General features: G+C 36.7%; 1 protein-coding gene across 5 annotated transcripts in view; it reads left to right on the top strand.

Moving 5' to 3' along the window:
- The window catches only part of LOC111425235 (Glial cell line-derived neurotrophic family receptor-like), a 109,966-nt gene that overhangs the window by 40,005 nt on the left and 46,339 nt on the right, over positions 1-23,622 (top strand). For all 5 annotated transcript variants that reach the window (XM_023059143.2, XM_023059141.2, XM_023059146.2 and 2 more), the window contains exon 2: positions 18,242-18,364. In XM_023059143.2, the coding sequence (XP_022914911.1) occupies positions 18,242-18,364 (123 nt within the window). The remainder of the gene's footprint in view (positions 1-18,241; positions 18,365-23,622) is intronic.

A 23,622-nucleotide genomic window follows, 5' to 3' on the forward strand; every position in this document is an offset into this window, starting at 1 on the left:
TTAATGCAATTTGCCGTGTAAATATCTGTGTGATAACATTCAGATGGCCTTTTAGATTAAAATTAAAATTGCAAGCTGTAGAGGATCGGTTGGTACTATGAATCGTTTATCAGGCTGGCGTCGGATAGTAACTGCTCCCGAAAATGTGGATTCCGTGTTAAACTCCTGTTAATTATGTATGGCGGGTGGCGATCCTTCCTGAACGTAATGGATAATTTAGCTTAACCCTTTTATTTTGTTGTTTAAGCGGTTATTGACTCTCCCCATTGATTCCCTACCTTACTCGGTGTTTTAAACCCCTTTGAAGTGGTCTTGTCAAAGTTTGTCGATTATTTCATAGACTATGCTGTATAATGGGCCTAATCTACCCTTAATGCAATACCCTTAAATATTAAAATATTCATTTTCTAATGCTTAAAGTTCTATTAATACGAAGAATTACTATACTGTACTATCATACAGGTCGGTTTCCATGACATAAATTAGTAATTTAACATACGGTCTGATCTAGATGCTAAATTAGGGATCGCGAAATGTCGGGTTTCATAGTCGAGAGCCGTTTTAATCATCTAAATGGTGAACAGTGTCATTATACTGAAACCAACCGTTTCCGATCCGATAATGACTAAATGCGGCTACGGCGGTTTTAAACAAACGCGTTCAAATGTGAGCTCCCAAAAAGTCAAAGGAAATTACTGCATCGTACGAACAAAACGCGAAAAACGCAGTTTATATACTTTGAGAACTCCCCGGGTAAAGTCCGAAACGTTCGGACCACGTAGAGATGTATCAAATGTGCATTTCGTTGATTGTACCATACACACGTATTTTGACTTTTGCCTCGATACACCCGCGTAGGCAAATTTTGTTTCGCAAATGCCAAAAGGGTCAGACTGCCGGGCATGTCCAGAGAATTGAATAACTTTTAATGGCCCCCACTTTCGCGTATTCGGTTTAAGTTTTGTCAAGGCCCCGCGCAAAGCACCGGATTAGATTAAACGTGCAATCAAACGCTGTGCTACCGCCATCATAACGGCATTACGGACCCATTTACTTCATGCTCCCCACTATATCACCAATTATCCACTATTAGCTTTTATAAAACCGATATACCTCTCCATTAAATGCAACGTCTGGGTTAAATTGATTTAACCATATAATATATATACACAGTATGTTAATTAATTATCGTACCCGACGTCATCATTGCAAGTATGCAACCAATATCACAGTGCAATACGCATTATACGCAAATCACGTATTGCAATAAAAATACTGTGATATTGGTTGCATACTTGCATAGATGACGTCGGGTACGATAATTAATTAACACACTGTAGTATACAATAAGAAAATATAAACGACTTAATAAAAGATAAATTAAATTAAAAAAAATAGATGGAATTATGGAAGAACAAATCTTATTGGCACGCAAGATGACGCTACCGTGATTTAATGGAAAGCGGAAATTACTCAATCAAAAGATACTCGATCGAAAAGAGAATCGAATCGTCCGCTATGGGATTGTAAAAAATAGTTCCACGATATTAAAAAATTAAATTATCGAAAGTGTCGCTCGAATGGATTCGAATATTATGCGAATTGCAAAAGTTTAGAGGCGGGAAGATATTTTCTCTGGGCTAAGTGCGAGTTCATTAATCATGCTCGGAAAGCGCTACCGCTAAAAAGAAAACTAAACCTAGGTGCGAATTAAAAAAGGGTAGCGAAACTCGAGTTGGAGAATTGTATTACGTTGGCCGAAGCAACAAATTAACAGTGTTGTACAGACAAATTCTTCAACAATATTTAAAAAAATTAAACATTTTCTTTCAACCCCGATTTGAACGTTGTAAACGTTGTACCGGCAAGATGATTAGTTTCCTGCCGTAATACCTATTAATCCCATAAACCTCATTGTCCCTTTAGGACACACCGTTGCCACAGTGACATTGTTGTCACATTACCAGATCACCACGCGTCATCTAGCTCAATACGTCCCCCTCTAAGTGGAACTGATGATTTTGTAATATGAATATCCCCGAGTCGGGGGGCAATTGCATTACAGATGAATTTCTAAATAAGAATGAAAAGTTTAAAACAATTTTTACCAATGCGTTTTGAGAAAGAAACGTCGCGACGTAGACAAACTCAATAAGTTAGCTTTAAACTTTGCAAGCGACGTACTTCAATTGTGTACAACCGACGTTTTTGTTCTTTATTTCGACGTCTCAAGGATTTTATTCAATTCCAGTTTGCGGGACTCGCCTATTTACTACTTCCCTACCTTCATCTGTAGTAGTCACTTTCTGTACTAGCCACTTTCAACTACCACATAATAATTGAGTTAAAGTATACGACAAACATAAACTGTTTAAACCAAAATTTATCACACACATTTATAATTATCATTATTAACAAATATACATCATTATAGTATGTTTGATTTTAGTTGTCATAACAGATATCTACAGTGTGTTAATTAATTATCGTACCCGACGTCATCATTGTAAGTATGCAACCAATATCACAGTACAGGTATTGTAACACGCAAATCGTGTAGTTGGTTGCATACTTGCAATGATGACTTCGAAAACATCGGCCGCCCCAAGTATCATGAACAATACTTTAGGCGGCCGACGTCTTCGAAGTCGGCCGATATTATATCTTCCATAAATTTCAAGCAGATTATGAGAAATAATCTCGGCCGACTTCGAAGACGTCGGCCGCACCGCACCAAGTATCATGAACAATATTTTGGGCGGCCGAGATTATTTTTTTCATAAACTTGTTAATGGTGTCACTCGAGATTCGGAACGTGAAACGAAGTCTACCCTGCTGGAAGTTTATAGAAGAAATAATCTCGGCCGACTTCGAAGACGTCGGTCGCCCCAATTACCATGAACAATACTTAGGGCGGCCGACATCTTCGAAGTAGGCCGAGATTATTTTTTTCATAAACTTGTTAATGTTGTTACTCGAGATTCGGAACGTGAATCGAAGTCTACCCTGCTGGAAGTTTATGGAAGAACAATTACCATGAACAATACATAGAGTGGCCGACATCTTCGAAGTCGTGTACAACAATGTATGTACAACAAAAAATTATTCACGCAAAATGTTTCATGTGGTAAATGCTAAATTTTATATATACTTTGAACATAAACTAACCGGATGCCTCGGTCGAATATTTCGGTCGCAAGCGATACTTAGAGCAATGTAATATTTATTGTAACTATACGATGGATATATCTAGTTTGTTTTCGTTTAGTTTTGATTATGTCGAAACTTAAAATAAAAAATTAATATAATGATAGTGCATTGAAGGATCGTATTAATATAAAAGAAGAAATAAAAAATTTGTTCTCATGGTCATAGATAGGTATCAAAGTTTGAATTTCGCTATACCTTGAGTAGTAATTTTGTGAGTTATTTTCCCCTGTCGATCAAGATACGGGTAGAAATTATAAATCTGGGGAAAAGGGTTTTAAACAAACGTGCACGACATATAAGCTGTAGGGTTAATCGAGTTTCGTGCAATTTCTTATTACAGCGATTGCGTTGATGATAGGTATTTCAGCGACCTTCTCGAAACTGACTCTTAATGAACATGCATGTAACGAAAATATTGTCGTTTAATCATTGAGTTGTAATCACTATATTGTCCTGGTTTTCTTTTTCAAAAAGATTTTTGAAGTTGTTATTAATTTTTGTAGTTTTGAGGTTGGTTTTTCATTCAAGTTTGTGAAGAAAGTTAATATTTGCGGTCGGCAAAGGGATGTATATTTAAATCACTCCAACAATATCAGCTGTATAAATTTGCAGTGCACACACGGCGCACATATTTGGGACACGTACGTTGGTTGTACTTCCTTCTCGTGGATAAAATTGGAAAGTTCGCAGTTTAAAATTTTCGAAGGTAAAAAACAGACAACAGTTACTTAGACCGCAACCCTGTGGTCAGTTTGGCGCTGCCGCTAACTTTCAAACTGACTCTAGAAACCCGACAATAAGTTAGTTAATTGATTGTTGTTAGATGGACCGCGAAGAAGGAACAAGTAACGTTAAAAACGTTTTATCTGATGTTATAAAGGAATATATTGGGTGCGATACATCACCTATATAACCTTATAATACTAAAATCCTGACATTTAAGACTTAATGTAATCAATTTCCGCGGAAATATCTTTTTTTTCCTGACGCTTGCGCCTGGTTGTCGAACGGTCGCGAAACCTGAAGGTTTAATGTTTCCCAAGGGAATACAAATATAAATTCAAGGAATATAATAAATCTTGATACCACAAACTGTCGGACAAAAAATCCTTCCAGAATTAATCGCCGAATTCAGAATTTCATTTATACCGCTCTACTTCGGAAACAAAAAGTTTAATTCGATGCGTTTCTTGTTCTCGTTGTAAACAAGAAAATCGAATTGATTTATTGGCTCAATTCTGGCTAAAGTTAAAAAAGAGTTTGTAGCTGTCATTGAAGTAGATATACGACTATATACACCGCGTTTATTATTAAAAACACAATTCGACCCGTAAATCTTAAACGCATTTGATTCCAAGTCTATTTATTCCGTGTCCTTGAGAAAGGTCACCCATATCGATTCACATACTTTTTTTATTCACGTGTGTTTCCATGCTTAATTTTAGATTTTTCACGTGTATTATTCCCTGTCGCAATTCAACGTGAGCAAACCCAACCGGATTGAGACACTACGTCCTATATATAGCCAACAAGTTACCTATAGGTAATAAAATTTGATATTTTGGAAGTCATAAAATTTATGACCCTCGCGAGACCTTTATTGATCCTATCGACAACTTTAGATTAGATGTATATATTATTATATTGTGTCCCAGATTCTCACACCGTAATATAAACTTGACCAATTTTTTCAAATTGGTTGTAAACCGAACATTATTATTTTGTTTTTTTTTTACTTGGGTTGAGTTTAATCGACAATATTGAGTCGAGTTTCCTTGCAGAAACTAGCTACTTCATGAAGATGACTAGATACTGCTTGCAGAAGACTAAATATTGATTGCAGAAGACAAGATACTGCTTGCAGAACACTGTATACTCATTGCAGAAGACTAAATATTGTTTGCAAAACTTGATGCTGTTAATAGAAGATTAGATACTGTTTGCAGAAGATAGGATACTCATTGCAGAAGACTAAATCTTGCAAAATTTGTATACAAAAATTACAAATTTTGTTATAGTTTAGTATTTAAAAAAAATATATTTAAAATGTTATTAATTTTTTTAAACTGACGATTTATAATATATTGAATAAATAAATTTGTTATATATTTGCATAGAATGTAATGCGATTGCAGAAAGTATAGTAGAAGGTTTGTCAAAGAGAAGTTGTAGGAGAAAAAGTCACTTATTGAGACAGATCGTCTGCAAAGTGCTATTCTAAGGGGAAATACAGTAGAAAAGTGACTCCCTGTTGAGAAAGTCGTCTAAATAATACAGAAAATTTAAAAAGTACTTCACGGTTCGCAAAGAAAAATATAAGTGATGTGAGCTTTTAAGAAAATGGAAAGAAATTAAGGTGGCTTTTGCCGAGGGCAAAGAACTATAAGAGTTGACTTCCTGTTAAAATTTGTCATGCCCCGTACAGCTGTGATATTAATAATGATAGAGATAAATAGGAGTTTCGCAGCGGGAGTTTGAAGCCAACGACCTCGTCCTGCGGAAGTGATTCAGGTAGATTTTGGCTAAACACCCTGTTTAAATCGTTAATGAGGGGTTGAACTTCCCTATTCATCGATTTTTTCGCGCTACGGGCTCCTCAGTAATCATTCAAAGGAATAGATAAACAGCCTCGCAATTGTCAAGTGTAATGAGACATGGATCGATTTTTACGGAAATCGTTGGTTCAGGTGAGATTGTAACGGGCGGAATTGTAACGTTAAACTACCTATTCTGAATGCATTACGAAAAATGCGAAACAGAATACATTACATTTACTGAATCCTTTACCTCGTTGCTGACTTCTAGAATATTCAATGATATTGTAATAAAACGTTCTCGGTATTTCCTTTTTCTCATTCACTCACTGAATAACAAATTTGTATACGAACCTTGTATACGGTGCGTTTCGTATGTATGTTTTTTTAATTTAGGTCAAATCTCAAGGTCAATTAAGGTCATTATTAAATCGTTTTGTATTTATAGTATTATATTTGCCGACTTAATTAGATATGGTCAAAATTTATGACTTAAGAACTTTCTAATATGCACGTACTCCAGCATAGCTTCGACTTATTATCATATAGCTTTCGTGTACCTAGTTAATCGTAACTTTGCTAATTGGCGCACACGAATATTGAAACAATGAAAGGGGCGGGGATGAGAGTCTCGATGGAAAAACAGTTTGATTTGGCGTTTGTAAACTCAAACGTGAAAATTTAATCGGAGGGATTTTGTTTCGTAATTTACCCGCTGCACGTTTGGAGGGGTAATAATTCGCGTTGGTATAAGTACCCGGTTTAAATCGATACTAACGAAATTGAGTTTAAATATTGCAGGTTTTCGGTGTAAGAAAGCGACTGGGCAGTTCGTTCGCATATAATTTCGGCTTAAGTTGGTAACTGCTATGAGGGTGGCAGCAACGTGGCCGCATTACGTGTTACCTGAAATTTATACTTCGAGATAAAGCTAACGCCAAAATGCATTATTGACCCGGGTACGTAAAATGCTTTACGCTTGGTTCGTGTATGTTGTAAAGGAGCTCTTCGAGTTAAATATACAGTAAAAAACTAAAGGGTTGATAAATTTGAAACTTTTTCAATAAAAACTTTTTCGAAATGTTCTTCGATTTTGTTCTTATAGACATTAGAATAATGTCTCCGACTTGATCCAATTCGCGTAAAGTAACATCGTAGTGAAATTGTAGACTCAAATGAGGCGTGGCAATAGTCTTGTTACAAAAGGGCTCTGCTTGCATTTTCTACTTTTACGAATTTTCCGGAAAGAAAAATAAAACGTAACGGTTATATCCCTTAACGAATTTGAAAATTATCCTCTCAAAAAAATGCGATTAACTTCACCGCTTGGGGTTTTCGCTGTCGATAAGTTTAATTTCCGTATGCTAATAAGTTTTCCAACATTTTCTGATGACCAAACTTTTTCTGTCGCTGGCACTTCCCGGTTTTCCGCCATATGCCATCAAAAATCGTCGCGTCGCGTTTTTTTAAGCCAACATCCGGCGCTGGCCAACGTCCTGATCAGCTGAATAGTAAATGGACCAATTAGACTTTGAAATATAAGGTAATATGAAGCTATGCAAAAACGGAGGCACCCATCCCCTTCTCCGCGCTTTTCCGACGTTCGACCATCCTGCTTCACATCATGCATATTTATATAAAAATTAGGGAGCATTTTTTCGCAGGACACGTCTAAATTTACATAGAAACCTTTCGATTCCTGATGAAATTCCCGGTTAGAACTGCCGGTTAGAACTTCCGGTTAGAACTCTCGGCACAGCGCAGTTTAAAACATGGGAAATCTCATAAATTCCAGAAATTTCTAATTTACGAGACCATAGAAAGCATTAATACCAGCTGACGCTCAATTTTTTACTCCCCCACTGTTTGTTAACATCGACAAGTCGGATTGTACTCGAAATTAAACTCTATGTTTCCACGCAAAAAGATTGAATTGTATTGTTTTAAATAAAATTTAATCGATTTCTTCAAAATGTGGATAAAACCAACGATACGCACGATCATAATATAAACACACATTTAATACTCAATTTTCCAATTTTAAATAGTACATCCCGCGAGGATTTCACAAATCCTACGTTATCCCACTGTTTTTGGAGTAATTAATTTATATTAAATACAAAATGAAATGACATTGCAATAGGAAATACTATTTCGATGTCAATGATAATTCGTTTCATTTTTATTTTTTCTATAGGTTATCTGAAATGTACAGTGACATCATAAATTTTTTCATCCAACTTTTGTTGAAATTAATTTTTTGCTTTTTTTTTATATGTAGTCTTCTGCAAGCTGTAACTAGTCTTTTTCAAGCAATATTTAGTCTTCTGCAAGCAGTATCTTGTCTTCTGCAATCAGCATCTACCTTCTTCAAGCAGTAACTAGTTTTCTGCAAGCAGTACTTATTCTTCAGTATTAAAGCAAACCCAACGCAACCTAACCTGATATGACTCAAGATAGAATAGTTGCTTCACCATCTTCTAATTAAGGATTATAGTGGAAATAAGAACATCAAAGTAGAATATAATCGAGATATACACAAAACTCAATTTTGTTTTCATTAAAACTGATAAATATTCAATTTCGCCATAGATTATAACAAGAGGAGTTCATTTTCGCGAGGTATTGTTTTACGTCAAGTGCGCGTTAGGTATGTATAGCGTAATTAATGAGATCGTTGAGATGAAAGAATGAACAAATCTAAAGGGAGTCGCTCTCTATAAGGCCCTTATTATTACGACCGCAAAGCATTCCATTGTTGCATCAAGTTTGAATTCCCGGAGCCGCATCGGGCCATATCCGCTAACGCTAATTGTACTTACTCCGTCTGACGGCATGGCTTACTCGATTTCCGTTGAACGGAAAATGTTTGTAAGATTTTGGACGGTTTCAGGTTGTTAGTAATGATGTGACACGAACCGTTAAGAAGACATGGTGAAACGAGACGTTTCTGTGACAGAATTCGAAACGATCTCCAATAAACGAATAGAAATAAATAAAAAAAATAGAGAGGAATGTGGAAAACTATATTCTAAGGCACGCGGGATCTGTGGTATTATTAATAGATAGATGGTTAAATTATTTAACACCACCTACTCCATACCACGACAGTAAAATGCTTTCCAGGTAAAGTTATAGTTTATTAATGTTATTCGTCATGTTTCCAAGCTAGGAAGTATGCTCACATGGAGAAATCGATCTCGAAACGGCGTTACCAAGTTAGTTAACATACTTGCGTATTGGTGATTTAATCGGAAGTTATTCCTGGCGTTACGATCCCGTAGAGGTGACCCCGTCTGTACGTCGCCGCTGGAATCTTTTCTTTATTTCGTTAAAGTAAGATTGTTTCTGGGTGGGAATATAGGTGGCGCCACGCAATAAAATTTCCCGTCATGGGTTATATATCTACAACTCCATTCGAAGCGGACATTCCAAGATCGATACATTTTACGAAGGTCTAGACTGACCTTCTATTCCAATTCCGAGCGCCGTCCGTTCTTGCGGAGTCTAGGTGACTCCAGAATGGGTTTAGTTTCTGAAAAATCGCCACCAACCGAATCTCGCAAGACCGCCCGTCGGAATACCCGAGTTTATGCTCGATTACGACATCCTCCCAGAGTACTTCTGCGACCGCGTCAGACCTCGTTATTTATACTGGCCCATAAGTGTTTGAATAGCAATTTATGAACACAAAAACCGATCTTAAGTGTCCAGGTTATTGTTTCCTTCCCGTTCTTGGCAAATCGACTTCACGAAGTTCCCGGAACAACCGTAAAAACTAAATTAGACCGTTTGCCCTCGACAATAATGCGTGTTATGTATGTCTCTATTTCCACGCGATCTCCAAAACTCCATTACTACTTTTTCAAGTCGTAAACATCACTTTGAAATTTACTCCATGCACCAGTACATGTTTTACAAAATAATCAACGAACATCTTTTTCTCAACCATTAAATACATTATTACACTACTGTGATATTGGTTGCATACTTTCAATGATGATGTCGGGTATGCTACTTAATTAACACATTGTACTTCTCGAGTTTTATGTAACGTAAAATCAATTTTAAGTTATACCTAAACATAAATTAGCTCCATTTACATCTTGATCCCAAGCTGTAAATAGTTTTCGAGTTAAACATCTGCTGTCTCGTCAACGTCATGGTTCGTCGTCATCTCATATCTGAATTTTCTCCACTCTCACAGATATAACGCTGCACTCATGTGTGTAGCTTTTATATACCGCGTGGGATGTCTTGGTGAAAAATTGTAAAAGAGGGCAATTGAAAACTGACTAATTGGATTACACATGGGAAGATCGATAAGGAACTTTATATTAGAGAAGACATGAAAGGGTGGGTTAGTCGTGTAAAGTATATCGACCGGTGAAAAGAAGTAAATAATTGATCGAGGGCCCCCTAATGCTAAAGCTGAAGCGCGCCTAAGTGTAAGGTGGGGAAGTGCAATATAAAAGGTAAATCGACGGATTTGGTCCCAAACTGAATATTTCGTAAATGTATAATGCCGGACTGTCGTGACCACTTCGACCAGGTTGGGTACACGCATGGTAAGTCACGCAAACGCGACATGACGCGTAATCATAGATTAGAGGGCGGCCACCCCGATCCCCCGCCGCGGCGGCGTAAGGGCACACGTTTTCCTTTGTAACGGCTTAAAAATCGGCAACTCGATCAATTTCCTTTATATTTTCGCAACGAAAAAAAGCCACCGGCTCGTGTATTAGAAGGAAAAACTTCCCTGAGTGGAGGTAATTTAAAAATCAATTGTAGACGCGGGATGGTGGCCATTTTAAGGGTTTTCTCCGTATTAGGAAATTGTTAGCACTTACGTCACTCTTACCTCTTTTTGCATGTCGAATTAAATTATGCCTTCCAACGTATTTACTGGGGCCATTTTTATTCCTAAAGTCCCATAAAAAACTCATGAATACCGCCGGTCCGGAATGACAAATGAGGGGGAAATTCTTAGAGGTTTATTTATATTTTTATGCGTTCAACAAAGAAAGGAACTACGCTCCATGACCACCGCGCATACTCAACGGGCTACGTAAGGAAATATCGGCCGTAACGTCGTAACTTATAGTAGCCTTTTTGAATTAGACGAGCCTCAAACATTCTCGATGTTTATTTCATTTTAAAAACCTTCCCATCCCACAACCCATTCTATACAAGGAGGGTTGGCTGGGCCCCTAAACGGATATCTGCCATTTTGAGCGCACGCCGACTGCCTTTCCTCGGTAGCAAATTGTCGGCACTCATGTTTATGTCACTCCTTGCTCTCATCCCGCTCCCTTCGAGAAAATTAAATCAGATTCCATCCCCCTCAGGGACAAATCTTTTATTTCTACGGAAACGCCCTTCGACGAAAAAAAAATCCGCAACCATCGTACAACCCTTTCACACGCCACCCTCGGCCGTTCAATACTAATAATTACGCTGGATTTTCTCGCGTTTCGTTTCTTTCGTTAACATGGTTTCCTACCGTAATGGTACGTACAGGCCACTTTAAAATATTGATTTTCGCCCTTTTTATGTCAAGGATCACAACACACCAGCTACGACGGCCCGGTCCTACCTTTAAAAACACAAACCGTCTCGCTACAGGCGTTTACTACCTTAACCGTCTTCCTCTTTTCCCATCGCATAAACAACTTATATTATCGATAAAACATCATATTAATACATCTCGTGACAAAATTGTCGTTGTCGGAATTATGTCCCGTCGAATAATATTATCAGTGAGTCGAAATTTATTTAAGGTTGAGTCCAAACTCTCCAACTCTGAAATTTGACGGTAAACATTCCTAAGAATGAAACGTAAAAAAGCAATACAAAGCCTCGAAAGGAAAAGCGGTTAGAACAGTAGAAATCAGTACAAAGTCAAGTTTTTGAAATCCACTTCGCAAAACAACTGACGGTTCTTTGTGAAGGGGTACATAGATCGGGCCATTGTGGTGTGCGTTCGCGTGACATCAAAAAGGCAAGAAAAGAAATGTTCCGCGGGGACGTTTTCCCTGGCGATATGTATACGTTATTCCTCACGTAAATATTAAAACTCAAGGCTGTCGGCAAGCGTTAGAACCAACCAACCCGAAGATGAAAGGCTGCTGGGACACGTTTCTTTTTCGTTTTTCTTTCTATATTCGTTTTCCTGTTTATCTTTTTATTTTGACGACTTTAGGCAGAACGATAATTATGACAACAATAGCTCCAGCATTATTCATGTTGACGAAACATCGAGGAAGCCCATCCTGCTAGATGAAGTCACGCGCGTACGCGCAAAACGACGCTCCTCCTATTACCGGCTCGACTTTGACAGAAGATTTCGATCATCGCCAGCCGTAAATCAACCAAACGACCTCCGAAATGGCTCCGATACAACTCAAGTGCTATCGTCAATAGCTATCTGTTTCGTTACTGCCGAATCATCGCTTTGATCGATAAATCAATCGCTACTTCACCTATCCAGACGGCGTACATAATTTTGTCAGTCCAAACCTCGTACATCCCAAAATTGCCCGAACACATTGACCTCGAATACGAACATTCTAACAAGATTATCAAATAAATTTCAAATTCCAACACGAAATTATATCTAGAATCAAAAATAAAATGTCTTCAAACTAGATTTTGATGTGGATGCAGAAGTAAATGTTAGATCCATTAGTTTTCAACGAGTTTAATCCATAGCCGACCTCACTAATCGACGACATATACCACGGTCTGGCGATGTTCATTTCGAGGCAAAAATCCGCCATATTCCATTAAATGCCTCACAGCGACGAAGGATCTGGAGATTATAACACGCTCGGCGACTCGCCGCGTTATTTATTCTGGAATTTATTCATGTGTGGGTATTTTCTGCCGGCCAACTCTAATTTACCTGGCTGGCTTACTCGTGATTTATTTAGTACCTCTGTTTAAGAATACTAAATCATATCACTTTCTCTATCATGCAATGCAATTGAAACTGATTACAGAAAAAGATTAAAAAAACCGACAGTGATGTTTCAATGTATCTGTCGTTTAGAATTTCAAAATGAAATTTTCTGTTTGAACCGTGTAGTTTTAGCGAACTAATGTTACCACTTACTCACCGATTGTAATATGTCGCGCTTTGCCCCCCACCCACGTTTTAAAAGAGGCCTTCGAAAACGGAGTGGCACCCTCTATAGTATTCCTCGTGGCAACTGCAGGGGCGGTTATATTGAAACGGTATGACAAAGACTGGGTGGATTGGTGCCATACAAAAGAACATCGAAAATAATAGGAACGTAACTGCAATGCTCACGCACGCCGGAACTACAACTTCTCAAATTCCGCCCCACTTCTCACCCTCAAGAGAAAGAAGTAAAAATCACAAACCTATTTTCTACAAGTTAAATGTTATCCATATAAAATAAGTAGCTGGTAATGTTTTGCTGTTTTACCGACTTTGTTTTGGTATGGTTGGTTGCATAATTGCAAGAATAAATGAAATTGTGTCTAGATAATTTGCACGTAGAAAAGGTATTTTTGAAAGAATTAGTAAAAATTTGCTAGGAGGTAAATAATATATAATTAAAAGCACCGAGGGAAGGCATTGTTAAGAACTACGTCTCTTCCTTACCGTAAAAACGGCATTCCACAGTTTCTCATTAATTAAGGCACGGTGAGCGTCGAGATTTTTTAAAGAGGGGGCCGAGCAGCGCCGGCTCCTATCGGCAGGTGGCGTCGTACGCATTGTTGCCGGCGACTCTTTGCCATCACGCTAAAAAAGGTGATTCTTTTACCCTCTTAGTCGCGACGACGATAGCAGTTCCCTGGCTTATATACTGCTTATTCAGCCGACAACGGACTCGCTGGCGCATTCATGGGTCAACTTTTCATTTTCGCCGCTGCTCCTTCTCCGTACAATGCCTTATGAAATTGTATTGTTCTTGAAACGAAACGAATCGATTCTACTTCCCTTACTTTAACCCCAATGCAACTATTTTGTTAAAATAATAATTTATGAATTGATATCGTGGTGACAATTAATGTGATTATGTCATCAACTTGAAATGTTTAATTGATTGCAAAAAATATAAGTACGAAGGTTTTCACGGCCGATATTAATTAAACTAAAACTAGAACTAACACTAGCACTATCACAAGAACTAACACTAGACCTAGAACTAGAATCTTTCGGGTTAAGCCGCGCGTTTTTTGAAAAAATGTTTGACGTTTCGGATGCCATATTGCAACCTTCTTCAGAAACAAGTTCGAAGTGACTTCGAACCCCTTTCTAGGTCTAGTGTTAGTTCTTGTGATAGTGCTAGTGTTAGTTCTAGTTTTAGTTTGATTGCAAAAAAGGCACATTTCAATTTTTAAAAAACTAAATTTTATTTAAAATATAAATTAGATTCGGCAATTTTGATATCGATCAGTTCCAAACAGTTCCCGTCTTTAATATGCTTTTGAGAAGTTTGAAAAAGTCAAGAACAAGTTAGAAGCGCTCTAAGGTTAAGCTCCCCTAGGGTGAAATTCTGAGATGGAAGGGTGGTAATAGATGCAGGGATTGTCAGTAATGACAGGAAGCGACCCGTATTCCAAGAAAGTTGTACCGGTCGTAATCAAGTCATTTAACAATTCTTCTTATCTAAACTAGTATTATGAACTAGCATAGTTGAGTATAGGGAATGCTTTATATCAACCCTTTTTCAACCGTTTGGATAGAGAAGAAGAATTCGCCCCTACATACGTTAAAGGATTCAGAAGGCTATTTCAGCAAATGCCCTATTAGGACGCAGCGGCCGATTCTCGATGTCTTAAACGTGATCTGCCTGGCTATAAGTTTGTAATTAGGGGGTTTGTCCCTCATAACGGCCTCGCTAACAAGATTGCGCCCGTCTACGAAAAACCATATTCATAATACGAGATATCTATTAACACCGGCGACGTTAGGGTGGAGGGACGCAGCTTTGTTAGGTAACTGTAACCCTGGAACCTGCAAATCCCTGTGAAGTCTAGAAACCCAAAGTACTAAGACCGGGCATCAACACTTCTGTTTTATTGTCATAGCTCCGGAACACAGAAAGGACAGAGATTGCAGCTGACTTGGCACTCCGCGTTACATAGCATTTCTAGAATGTGCCCCTACTAACGCGACAGAATTATGTTCGGGTAATGAAGTTACCCAGGAAAAATACCACTCGAGAACGGAAAACACGAAAACCTCGACGACGTCAGAGGATGCATAAATCCGTGACGATCCCACTCGAAACATCCTTTTACTCTTCTTGTATTCGAACAATTCCAGAATAGTAAAAAATTACGAATTATTAAATAACTGAAAAAACGCTTTTAATGGTCTAAATGTACTTTTACTTTTTGAGTTATAATTTTTTTAACAAAATTCCGTGGATTAGCAATTTTTTCAGTGCAAATAAAAATTGGTGAAAAACCTATTTTTTAAAATACCGTTATGATATTTTCGAGATGCGTAAATCTATTTTATCCGATTATAAAATTTCATTGCAATTCGGGGAAAAATTTTTTAATTATATATTTATACAAGAAATATGAAATAATCTATTTCTGACGCAATCGCTTTGAATCAATTTATCAATTACAACTTGATTCATAAATTCAATTCATTTAGATCAACAAATTTTGATAATGAACACGCAATATTTGCAAATATTGCGATTCTCACTTTTGTAGGTTGCCAATAACGCATAATGGATTAAATTACTTTATAAATTATATCTTTTAGGTTAATTTGAAATGTGTTTTGTACAAAAAAAGATACTTCATGAGTTATAATTTTGTTTTTGAAACTGTCAAATTAGTGAATTTGGGGATTCTAAGACTTTTAGGTTGGTAATAAGTAATGATAGGTTAATTATCTTGTTGATTATGTTTTATAAGATACTAAAAAATGTTTTTTGACCATAACAAATGTTTTCTTGATTCCTAGTACATGAGTTCTAATAGGTGTTGATGCTAAACATTAAATAAATGATAATGTTGCGAAACTCATTGTGGTGGGTTGGCAATAACGCATAATAGATTAAATTACGCTATGAATTATGTCTTTTGGGGTAATTTGAAATGTGTTTTATACAAAAAAAAACTTCTTGAGTTATAATTTTGTTTTTGAAACTGTCAAATTTGTGAATTTGTGGATTCTAAGACTTTTAGGTTAGTAATAAGTAATGATAGGTTAATTATCTTGTTGATTATGTTTTATAAGATACTAAAAAATGTTTTTTGACCATAATAAATCGTTTCTTGATTCCTAGTACATGAGTTCTAATAGGTGTTGATGCTAAACATTAAATAAATGATAATGTTGCGAAACTCATTGTGGTGGGTTGGCAATAACGCATAATAGATTAAATTACTCTATAAATTATGTCTTTTGGGGTAATTTGAAATGTGTTTTATACAAAAAAAAATACTTCTTGAGTTATAATTTTGTTTTTGAAACTGTCAAATTTGTGAATTTGGCGATTCTAAGACTTTTAGGTTGGTAATAAGTAATGATATGTTAATTATCTTGTTGATTATGTTTTATAAGATACTAAAAAATGTTTTTTCACCATAACAAATGTTTTTTTGATTCCTAGTACATGAGTTCTAATAGGTGTTGATGCTAAACATTAAATAAATGATAATGTTGCGAAACTCATTGTGGTGGGTTGGCAATAACGCATAATAGATTAAATTACTTTATGAATTATATCTTTTGGGTTAATTTGAAATGTGTTTTGTACAAAAAAAAAATACTTCTTGATTTATAATTTTGTTTTTGAAACTGTCAAATTAGTGAATTTTGGGGATTCTAAGACTTTTAGGTTGGTAATAAGTAATGATAAGTTAATTATCTTGTTGATTATGTTTTATAAGATACTAAAAAATGTTTTTTGACCATAAGAAATGTTTTCTTGATTCCTAGTACATGAGTTCTAATAGGTGTTGATGCTAAACATTAAATAAATGATAATGTTGCCAAAGTCATTGTGGTGGGTTGGCAATAACGCATAATAGATTAAATTACTTTATGAATTATATCTTTTGGGGTAATTTGAAATGTGTTTGGTACAAAAAAAAATACTTCTTGAGTTATAATTTTGTTTTTGAAACTGTCAACTTAGTGAATTTGGGGATTCTAAGACTTTTAGGTTGGTAATAAGTAATGATAGGTTAATTATCTTGTTGATTATGTTTTATAAGATACTAAAAAATGTTTTTTGACCATAACAAATGTTTTTTTGATTCCTAGTACATGAGTTCTAATAGGTGTTGATGCTAAACATTAAATAAATGATAATGTTGCGAAACTCATTGTGGTGGGTTGGCAATAACGCATAATAGATTAAATTACTTTATGAATTATGTCTTTTGGGGTAATTTGAAATGTATTTTATACAAAAAAAATACTTCTTGAGTTATAATTTTGTTTTTGAAACTGTCAAATTAGTGAATTTGGGGATTTTAAGAATTTTAGGTTGGTAATAAGTAATGATAGGTTAATTATCTTGTTGATTATGTTTTATAAGATACTAAAAAATGTTTTTTGACCATAAGAAATGTTTTCTTGATTCCTAGTACATGAGTTCTAATAGGTGTTGATGCTAAACATTAAATAAATGATAATGTTGCGAAACTCATTGTGGTGGGTTGGCAATAACGCATAATAGATTAAATTACTTTATGAATTATATCTTTTGGGGTAATTTGAAATGAGTTTTGTACAAAAAAAGATTCTTCTTGAGTTATAATTTTGTTTTTGAAACTGTCAAATTAGTGAATTTGGGGATTCTAAGACTTTTAGGTTGGTAATAAGTAATGATAGGTTAATTATCTTGTTGATTAGGTTTTATAAGACACTAAAAAATGTTTTTTGACCATAACAAATGTTTTCTTGATTCCTAGTACATGAGTTTTAATAGGTGTTGATGCTAAACATTAAATAAATGATAATGTTGCGAAACTCATTGTGGTGGGTTGGCAATAACGCATAATAGATTAAATTACTTTATGAATTATATCTTTTGGGTTAATTTGAAATGCTGTTTGTACAAAAAAATTTCTCTATTGCTTCTACTTTTTGAGTTATAACCCAATTTGTTGTTGAAACTGTCAAATTTGAGGATTCTAAGACTTTTAGGTTGGTAATAAGTAATGATAGGTTAATTATCTTGTTGATTATGTTTTATAAGATACTAAAAAATGTTTTTTGACCATAAGAAATCATTTCATAGGTGTTGAGCACTAAATAAATGATAATGTTGCAAAACTCATTATTGTGGGTTGGCAATAACGCATAATAGATTAAATTACTTAATGAATTATATCTTTTAGGTTAATATGAAATATTTTTTGTTTTTGTTACTTTTTGCCACATTCTGAGATTTCCCGTTCCACCTTACTCACTCTATGTGCAATAAATGTTATATACTTAATGTTGTGTATGTTTGAAAGAATAAAATTGTGTTTGTTATTTTCAGGTCCTAATATAAAAACAACAATAGCGATACTAAATTGTCTTTTGGCAAGACAACTGTGTTTCGACGACGCCTCCTGTTCCGCCATCCTAGAAATTATTCCGCGAGTTTGCGGGCCGGAGTTAGGTAAGTTAGTCCGAATATTTCAATGTCTAATCCACAAATTTATACATATTTAAATTCGGTGGGGTATTCAAATTGGCGTCCCGAAAATATCACCGAAGAGATTTAAGGATTTGAATACAACGCAGCCGGTCCACGGTGGGATTTAAACCGCGGCGCGAAAATATTGTCGCGAAATGATTTTGTTGTTGTTGTCGACGGGGGGAATAAACGGAAACGCCGACAATTTTGGCGGTAAGCAGTTGCCAATTTAAAACGCGTAAATCACGTGAGCGCTATAAAATTAATGAGCGATTTCGGTCGTTGCGCGCGCGGACCGCGAGTTAAGGGTTAAAAATAAACACGACAGCTGGTGGCGCGTTTTACGAGTATCGATCAAATTCGCTTTTCCGATTTCCCTAGCCTTTCTGATTTCGGAACATTTATAACTAATTCGATTATAATTGTCACGACGGTGATCGTTATCCGACCAATATTCGTCAAACTGATGATACTCGTAGAGATTGATTGTTTTTCGACGAGAGATACCTTGTTGTGGATTTCCTTCATTTCTCATTTTTATTACGACGCTATTTTTCAAATGATAACTCAATATTTTTCATTCACCACAACCGCTTTCATTCACCACTTTCTCATTCTCTTTCAACGGCCAAAACGATTTATTTACGGTCTAGTCTAAACTAACAGTTTCTGATCGCGAGACTAGGTGACGTATTTCGACAGTTTAAAGTAATACCATTCGAAGCTTGGCGTGTATGGGGCGTCTAATTCGTAACAAATCGTGCTTTTTTGTCGACGTGACTTTCGTAAATCGTTGAATAGATCTAGGGCACTTTGGAACCATTTCGAGGACGCGAAGGTGGCTGTGTTCAAGCGTGAAGGGATGATATATTAAACCTATTGATTCAAGATGACACCTTGTACACCATACTTTGGTCGTCGATGTAGCCCCCGACAGCCGTCATTGTTGGGGGTCGTTTATTATACAAGATTGCCTAGGCAGCGAGGAACAAAAGGTGCAACTTTTTGGGAGTTACAATAATAAATGATTCGGTTGGTAATAAAATGAAAGCCGAGCGTCCTAGTACTTATGGTTCGCGGACGGTAAAGGGGGAAATATTGTCACGGAGATAAATTCATTTGCAGCTGTTTATTCCTAAGGGGTTTACGGCGGTGTCACGCTAAAAATATGACTAGTTCGTAATAGGCGAGTGGCGGCGCAAACGAAGCGTGAGCCATCGTAAAGAAGGCATCCCGCCGCGACAAGCGGATTATTTTAGAATTTCCACTTTTAAAGCACGGCCCCGGGAATCGGTGCTTTGTGCGGCGGAGCAGCTCGGATTACGTCAGAATGGCATTTTTAATCAGACGCCTAAATAAATAACTGTACGTCCTCCTCCTCGATCTGTAACATGTAAATGAAAACGGATTCGAAACGTAGACGGATGCATGCTTGAACCCCCTTGAATACTTTACGTCGAAATTTAGTTGCTGGAAACTACTTTCGGACCTCATGATATATTTACCGCGTGTTTTGAGTGCGAGGTGTGCAAGATCTTTATACTTTTAAAGTAAAATATTACCCTGATAAACTTTAATATTTCAGCGATCCTAATACGTATTCATTCAATCCTGAAACCCGATATTCACCTCAAAGTCTTCTATTTAAATATTGACGTCTTGGATGGATTACTTTCTCGAGGAAATCGTCAAATATTAACGCAAAGCTAATTATTGCAAATAATTTTATTCATTTATACCTTTGGCTTAAAATCTAGGAATGTGTGTTAAATTTCCAACGAAATTTATTATATCTGAGACAATTTTCAAGCAGGCCACAGACCGTTGTATTATGCTGGGTTGCGCTGAGAGTCATATATTACCTCGGAGCGGCAAGTTTACAAAGATGGAAACTTTGGTAGCTGGCAAAGTAGTGTTTTTAGTACCACCATACATAATAACCAAATGTATTCAAATATAAGCTGAATTTCAAGGTAAATTATACGCCCAACTTTGGTCAATTGGATTTTTTTAAATACAATACGAACCGTGTGCGCATGAGAGACCCTCTCTAAGACACATTATCTGGAGATTTCCCCTATTGTTGCTAAACTATACTAAACACACAGTCAGGAGCGTGGGAGAATCGCGTTATATATACCCGGCGGTGAACATTACATGCAAACCTCAAACTAACGGGGTCTTGGTATATATCCTGCCCTAGTTTGCATTCACTGCCACCGAAATCCTTTCCAAAACGGTCAGATAACATCAATCGCCGAGGTAATGTCTCAATTCATTTCGCTAATAAATTGAAGGTAATTGGAAGATAAACGTGGACAATCACTTTGATTATTTAATAATTAGCAACGATTCGCCGTTCAAACAGTCTCCCTACGGCAAACACTTAGCCGACACCCAAGGGTTGATACACCGCAGCTAACCGCTGGCGACCTCTACGTTTTGGCCTCGAAACACAGTTAGTCCCCGCAGGACGTGAATAAGCTAATTCCGGAACCTCTAAGTACATAAAAGCTTCGACACGGCAATTAATTAATTGATACGTTCGCCCAACGTCGCCCTCTTTTCGTTCATTGTAAACCTTTTTTCCATTTTCCACTGTGTTTCTACTATACACGCTCTCGGACGTCTGGTTATCGATCTGATTTTTTTGTTACATCGTCCTCATTTTTTAACGTTTACTTCCGTAACTGAATGACTCTTTCAACAAATATATCGGATTCAATTCGGTTTTCTCTTATTCATAGAAAAGTAATCCGCAAAAACGCGTTACGTTGAGAACGAATTATCTCGTAAAAACGGCAAATAAAATTGTTGGACTCGCATGGATGTGATTGATTAATCCCGAAGTGCGTCAAAGGTGGCCGCATAAACCTATTAACGCCCCCCGTTTTCATTTTTACCCCGACCTCCGGCTATTTCGGCTCGAATATACGAACAGATATTGGCCGGCGATCGAGCACATAAACGTCCGCCGTCAATTTAACCTCCGGATCTTATTAATCCCGGAAAGTCATTCTGTTATATCGTTAGGGCGGGACCGGCCCGTTTCGGAAATACGTTAGTATAAATTGCTTTCTCGCTACGAACGCGAAAAAATGAATAAAACAATAGGAAAGGAGCCTCGGCTACTCGGCCCTAGGGCCCTACCTGCATTTCCCATGGTTTCCCCGACGGTAAATAGTTTTCGCCAACTACTTAGAAAGTCACAAGATATCCAAAGGACATGCAAGAATTTAATACAAAAAATATAAAAGTGGAATGTCACTTAAGATTTGTTGTCGACATAAAAAAGGCAATCTTATTCCAAAAACTTACGATTGCTACCAATAAAATATTTTTTTTATTTTTATCTTCTCTCTATGAATGTTTTATTGTTAAACATATTTGAAAACAATTTCTACAAATATATGAAGGAATTTATTTTATATAAAACTTCTCACTTGCTTGTATTTAGATGTTTATTGGTACCGGTTTCGACTTTTAAGTCATCATCAGCCAAAATCACAAAATTTGAAAATATAGAAATAACACGTATGATTAAAAAATGAATAAAACAATATTAATTCTTAGCTGCAGCTCCACTAATGTTTTCAAATATCCCCAGAAAAAGAAGTTTAGAAGGTTTAAGTCAGGCGATCTTACAAGTCATATAGTATAGGTCTGCCTCCTTCTATCCATCTACGTGGAAAAATTTGATTTAAATATTCTCTAATCGCAAATAAAAAATGAAGTAAAGCACCACCATGCTAGAACCACATTGTTGCCTTTGGTCTAAAGTCTAAGGGGATGTCGTCAAAAAGATTAATCATTGTGTTTTGCAGAAAGTTTAGATAAGACCTAAAAAACGTATCTGAAGTCTATATTCCATGGAGATTTTCATCGGTCCAAACATGCGTGTTGTAAATATTGGTAAGAAACTAGCCGTGCTTGAAGACTTTTAAATTCTGTACTCGTTGTACATGATACAGATAAAGCAATTCCTCGTACGCACTAATTCGTACTCGTCCCCAGATTACATTCTATCCGTGGCAGAATTTCTTCTTCTGCTCTAGGAGTAGATACCTACCTTGATCTTCCGAATAAAGAGCATTGTCTGCTTAATGAACCGGTGTCACGCAATCTTTGGTGAATTCTTGATGTGAAGGAATCTGGCGATTTAGATAAGCTTTAGCATAAAGTGTTTGCGCTTCGGTGGAAATCTCATTAGCACGACCATACATGAAATGCATGTCAGTTAATTCTGCGTTAGAGTAAACAACTATAGCAAATGAAAACTTATGCCATGATAACAGTCAAACAGTATGATAAGAAAATCATATCCACACTATATTTTTTTTATTTTGGTCTATACCATTGTATGTAGGAAAGTTGGATCTGACAATAACGTCAGCGGCAAGTTGTATGGCGAATAACTCCGCCTGTATGACGGTGGTACTTTTACCTAAAGGTTCAGATACGTGGAGTCGGAGATCGTACGAGAAGACTCCGGCTCCACCTTTTTCCCGTCTACTTGAACCATTAGTTAATTTTAAGGCTGTTTTTTACCTCTACTTCTGTGGAACTCGGGTGGGTGAAATATTTCTTCGTAAAAATGTGTTGTAGGAGTGTGAAGTCCGTAATACATTCCAGAATTGGTGAGTAGCCCACCATTTCATTCCAGAGAATGGCATTTTTACTATATCTCTCACCCATTAGAATTCCTGCTACTCGCAGTCGTAAGATGGTCACCAGTGCCACCTCTTGAATGAACAAATGAAGTGGCGTTAGGTTCAACATGTTTTGAGTGGGGGTAGTCCGCAGCGCACCTGTTACATACAACCATACAAGTCTCTGTACTTTATTAAGTCTTATTATTAAGGTCTTTGACCATCATACTACTACACCATATAGGTCGGATTACAGCCGTATAAATCCAGAGGGCATTTTTCAGAGGGTGACAAACCCCATGTTTTACCCCATGCCCTCCGGCATTGACCGAATGCAACGTACGCATTTTGTACTCTATTATTTAGGTGGGCTCTCCATGTCAATTTGTTGTCAAGTGTGATGCCCAGATATTAGACCTCTTTTGACAACACCATTGAAGTGTTAGCATTCTGGACTTGCCAAATTCTGTCTTCTTAGGATTCACAGAGAGTCTTTGTTCGTCACACCAAGTCTGTATCAATTTGAGAGCTACTTGCATCCTATCAAAAAGCATGTTTATGTACTTGCCTTTGATGAGAATGGTTAAATCA

Source organism: Onthophagus taurus, chromosome 8 (assembly GCF_036711975.1).
Source record: "Onthophagus taurus isolate NC chromosome 8, IU_Otau_3.0, whole genome shotgun sequence".
Classification (NCBI taxonomy): domain Eukaryota; kingdom Metazoa; phylum Arthropoda; class Insecta; order Coleoptera; family Scarabaeidae; genus Onthophagus; species Onthophagus taurus.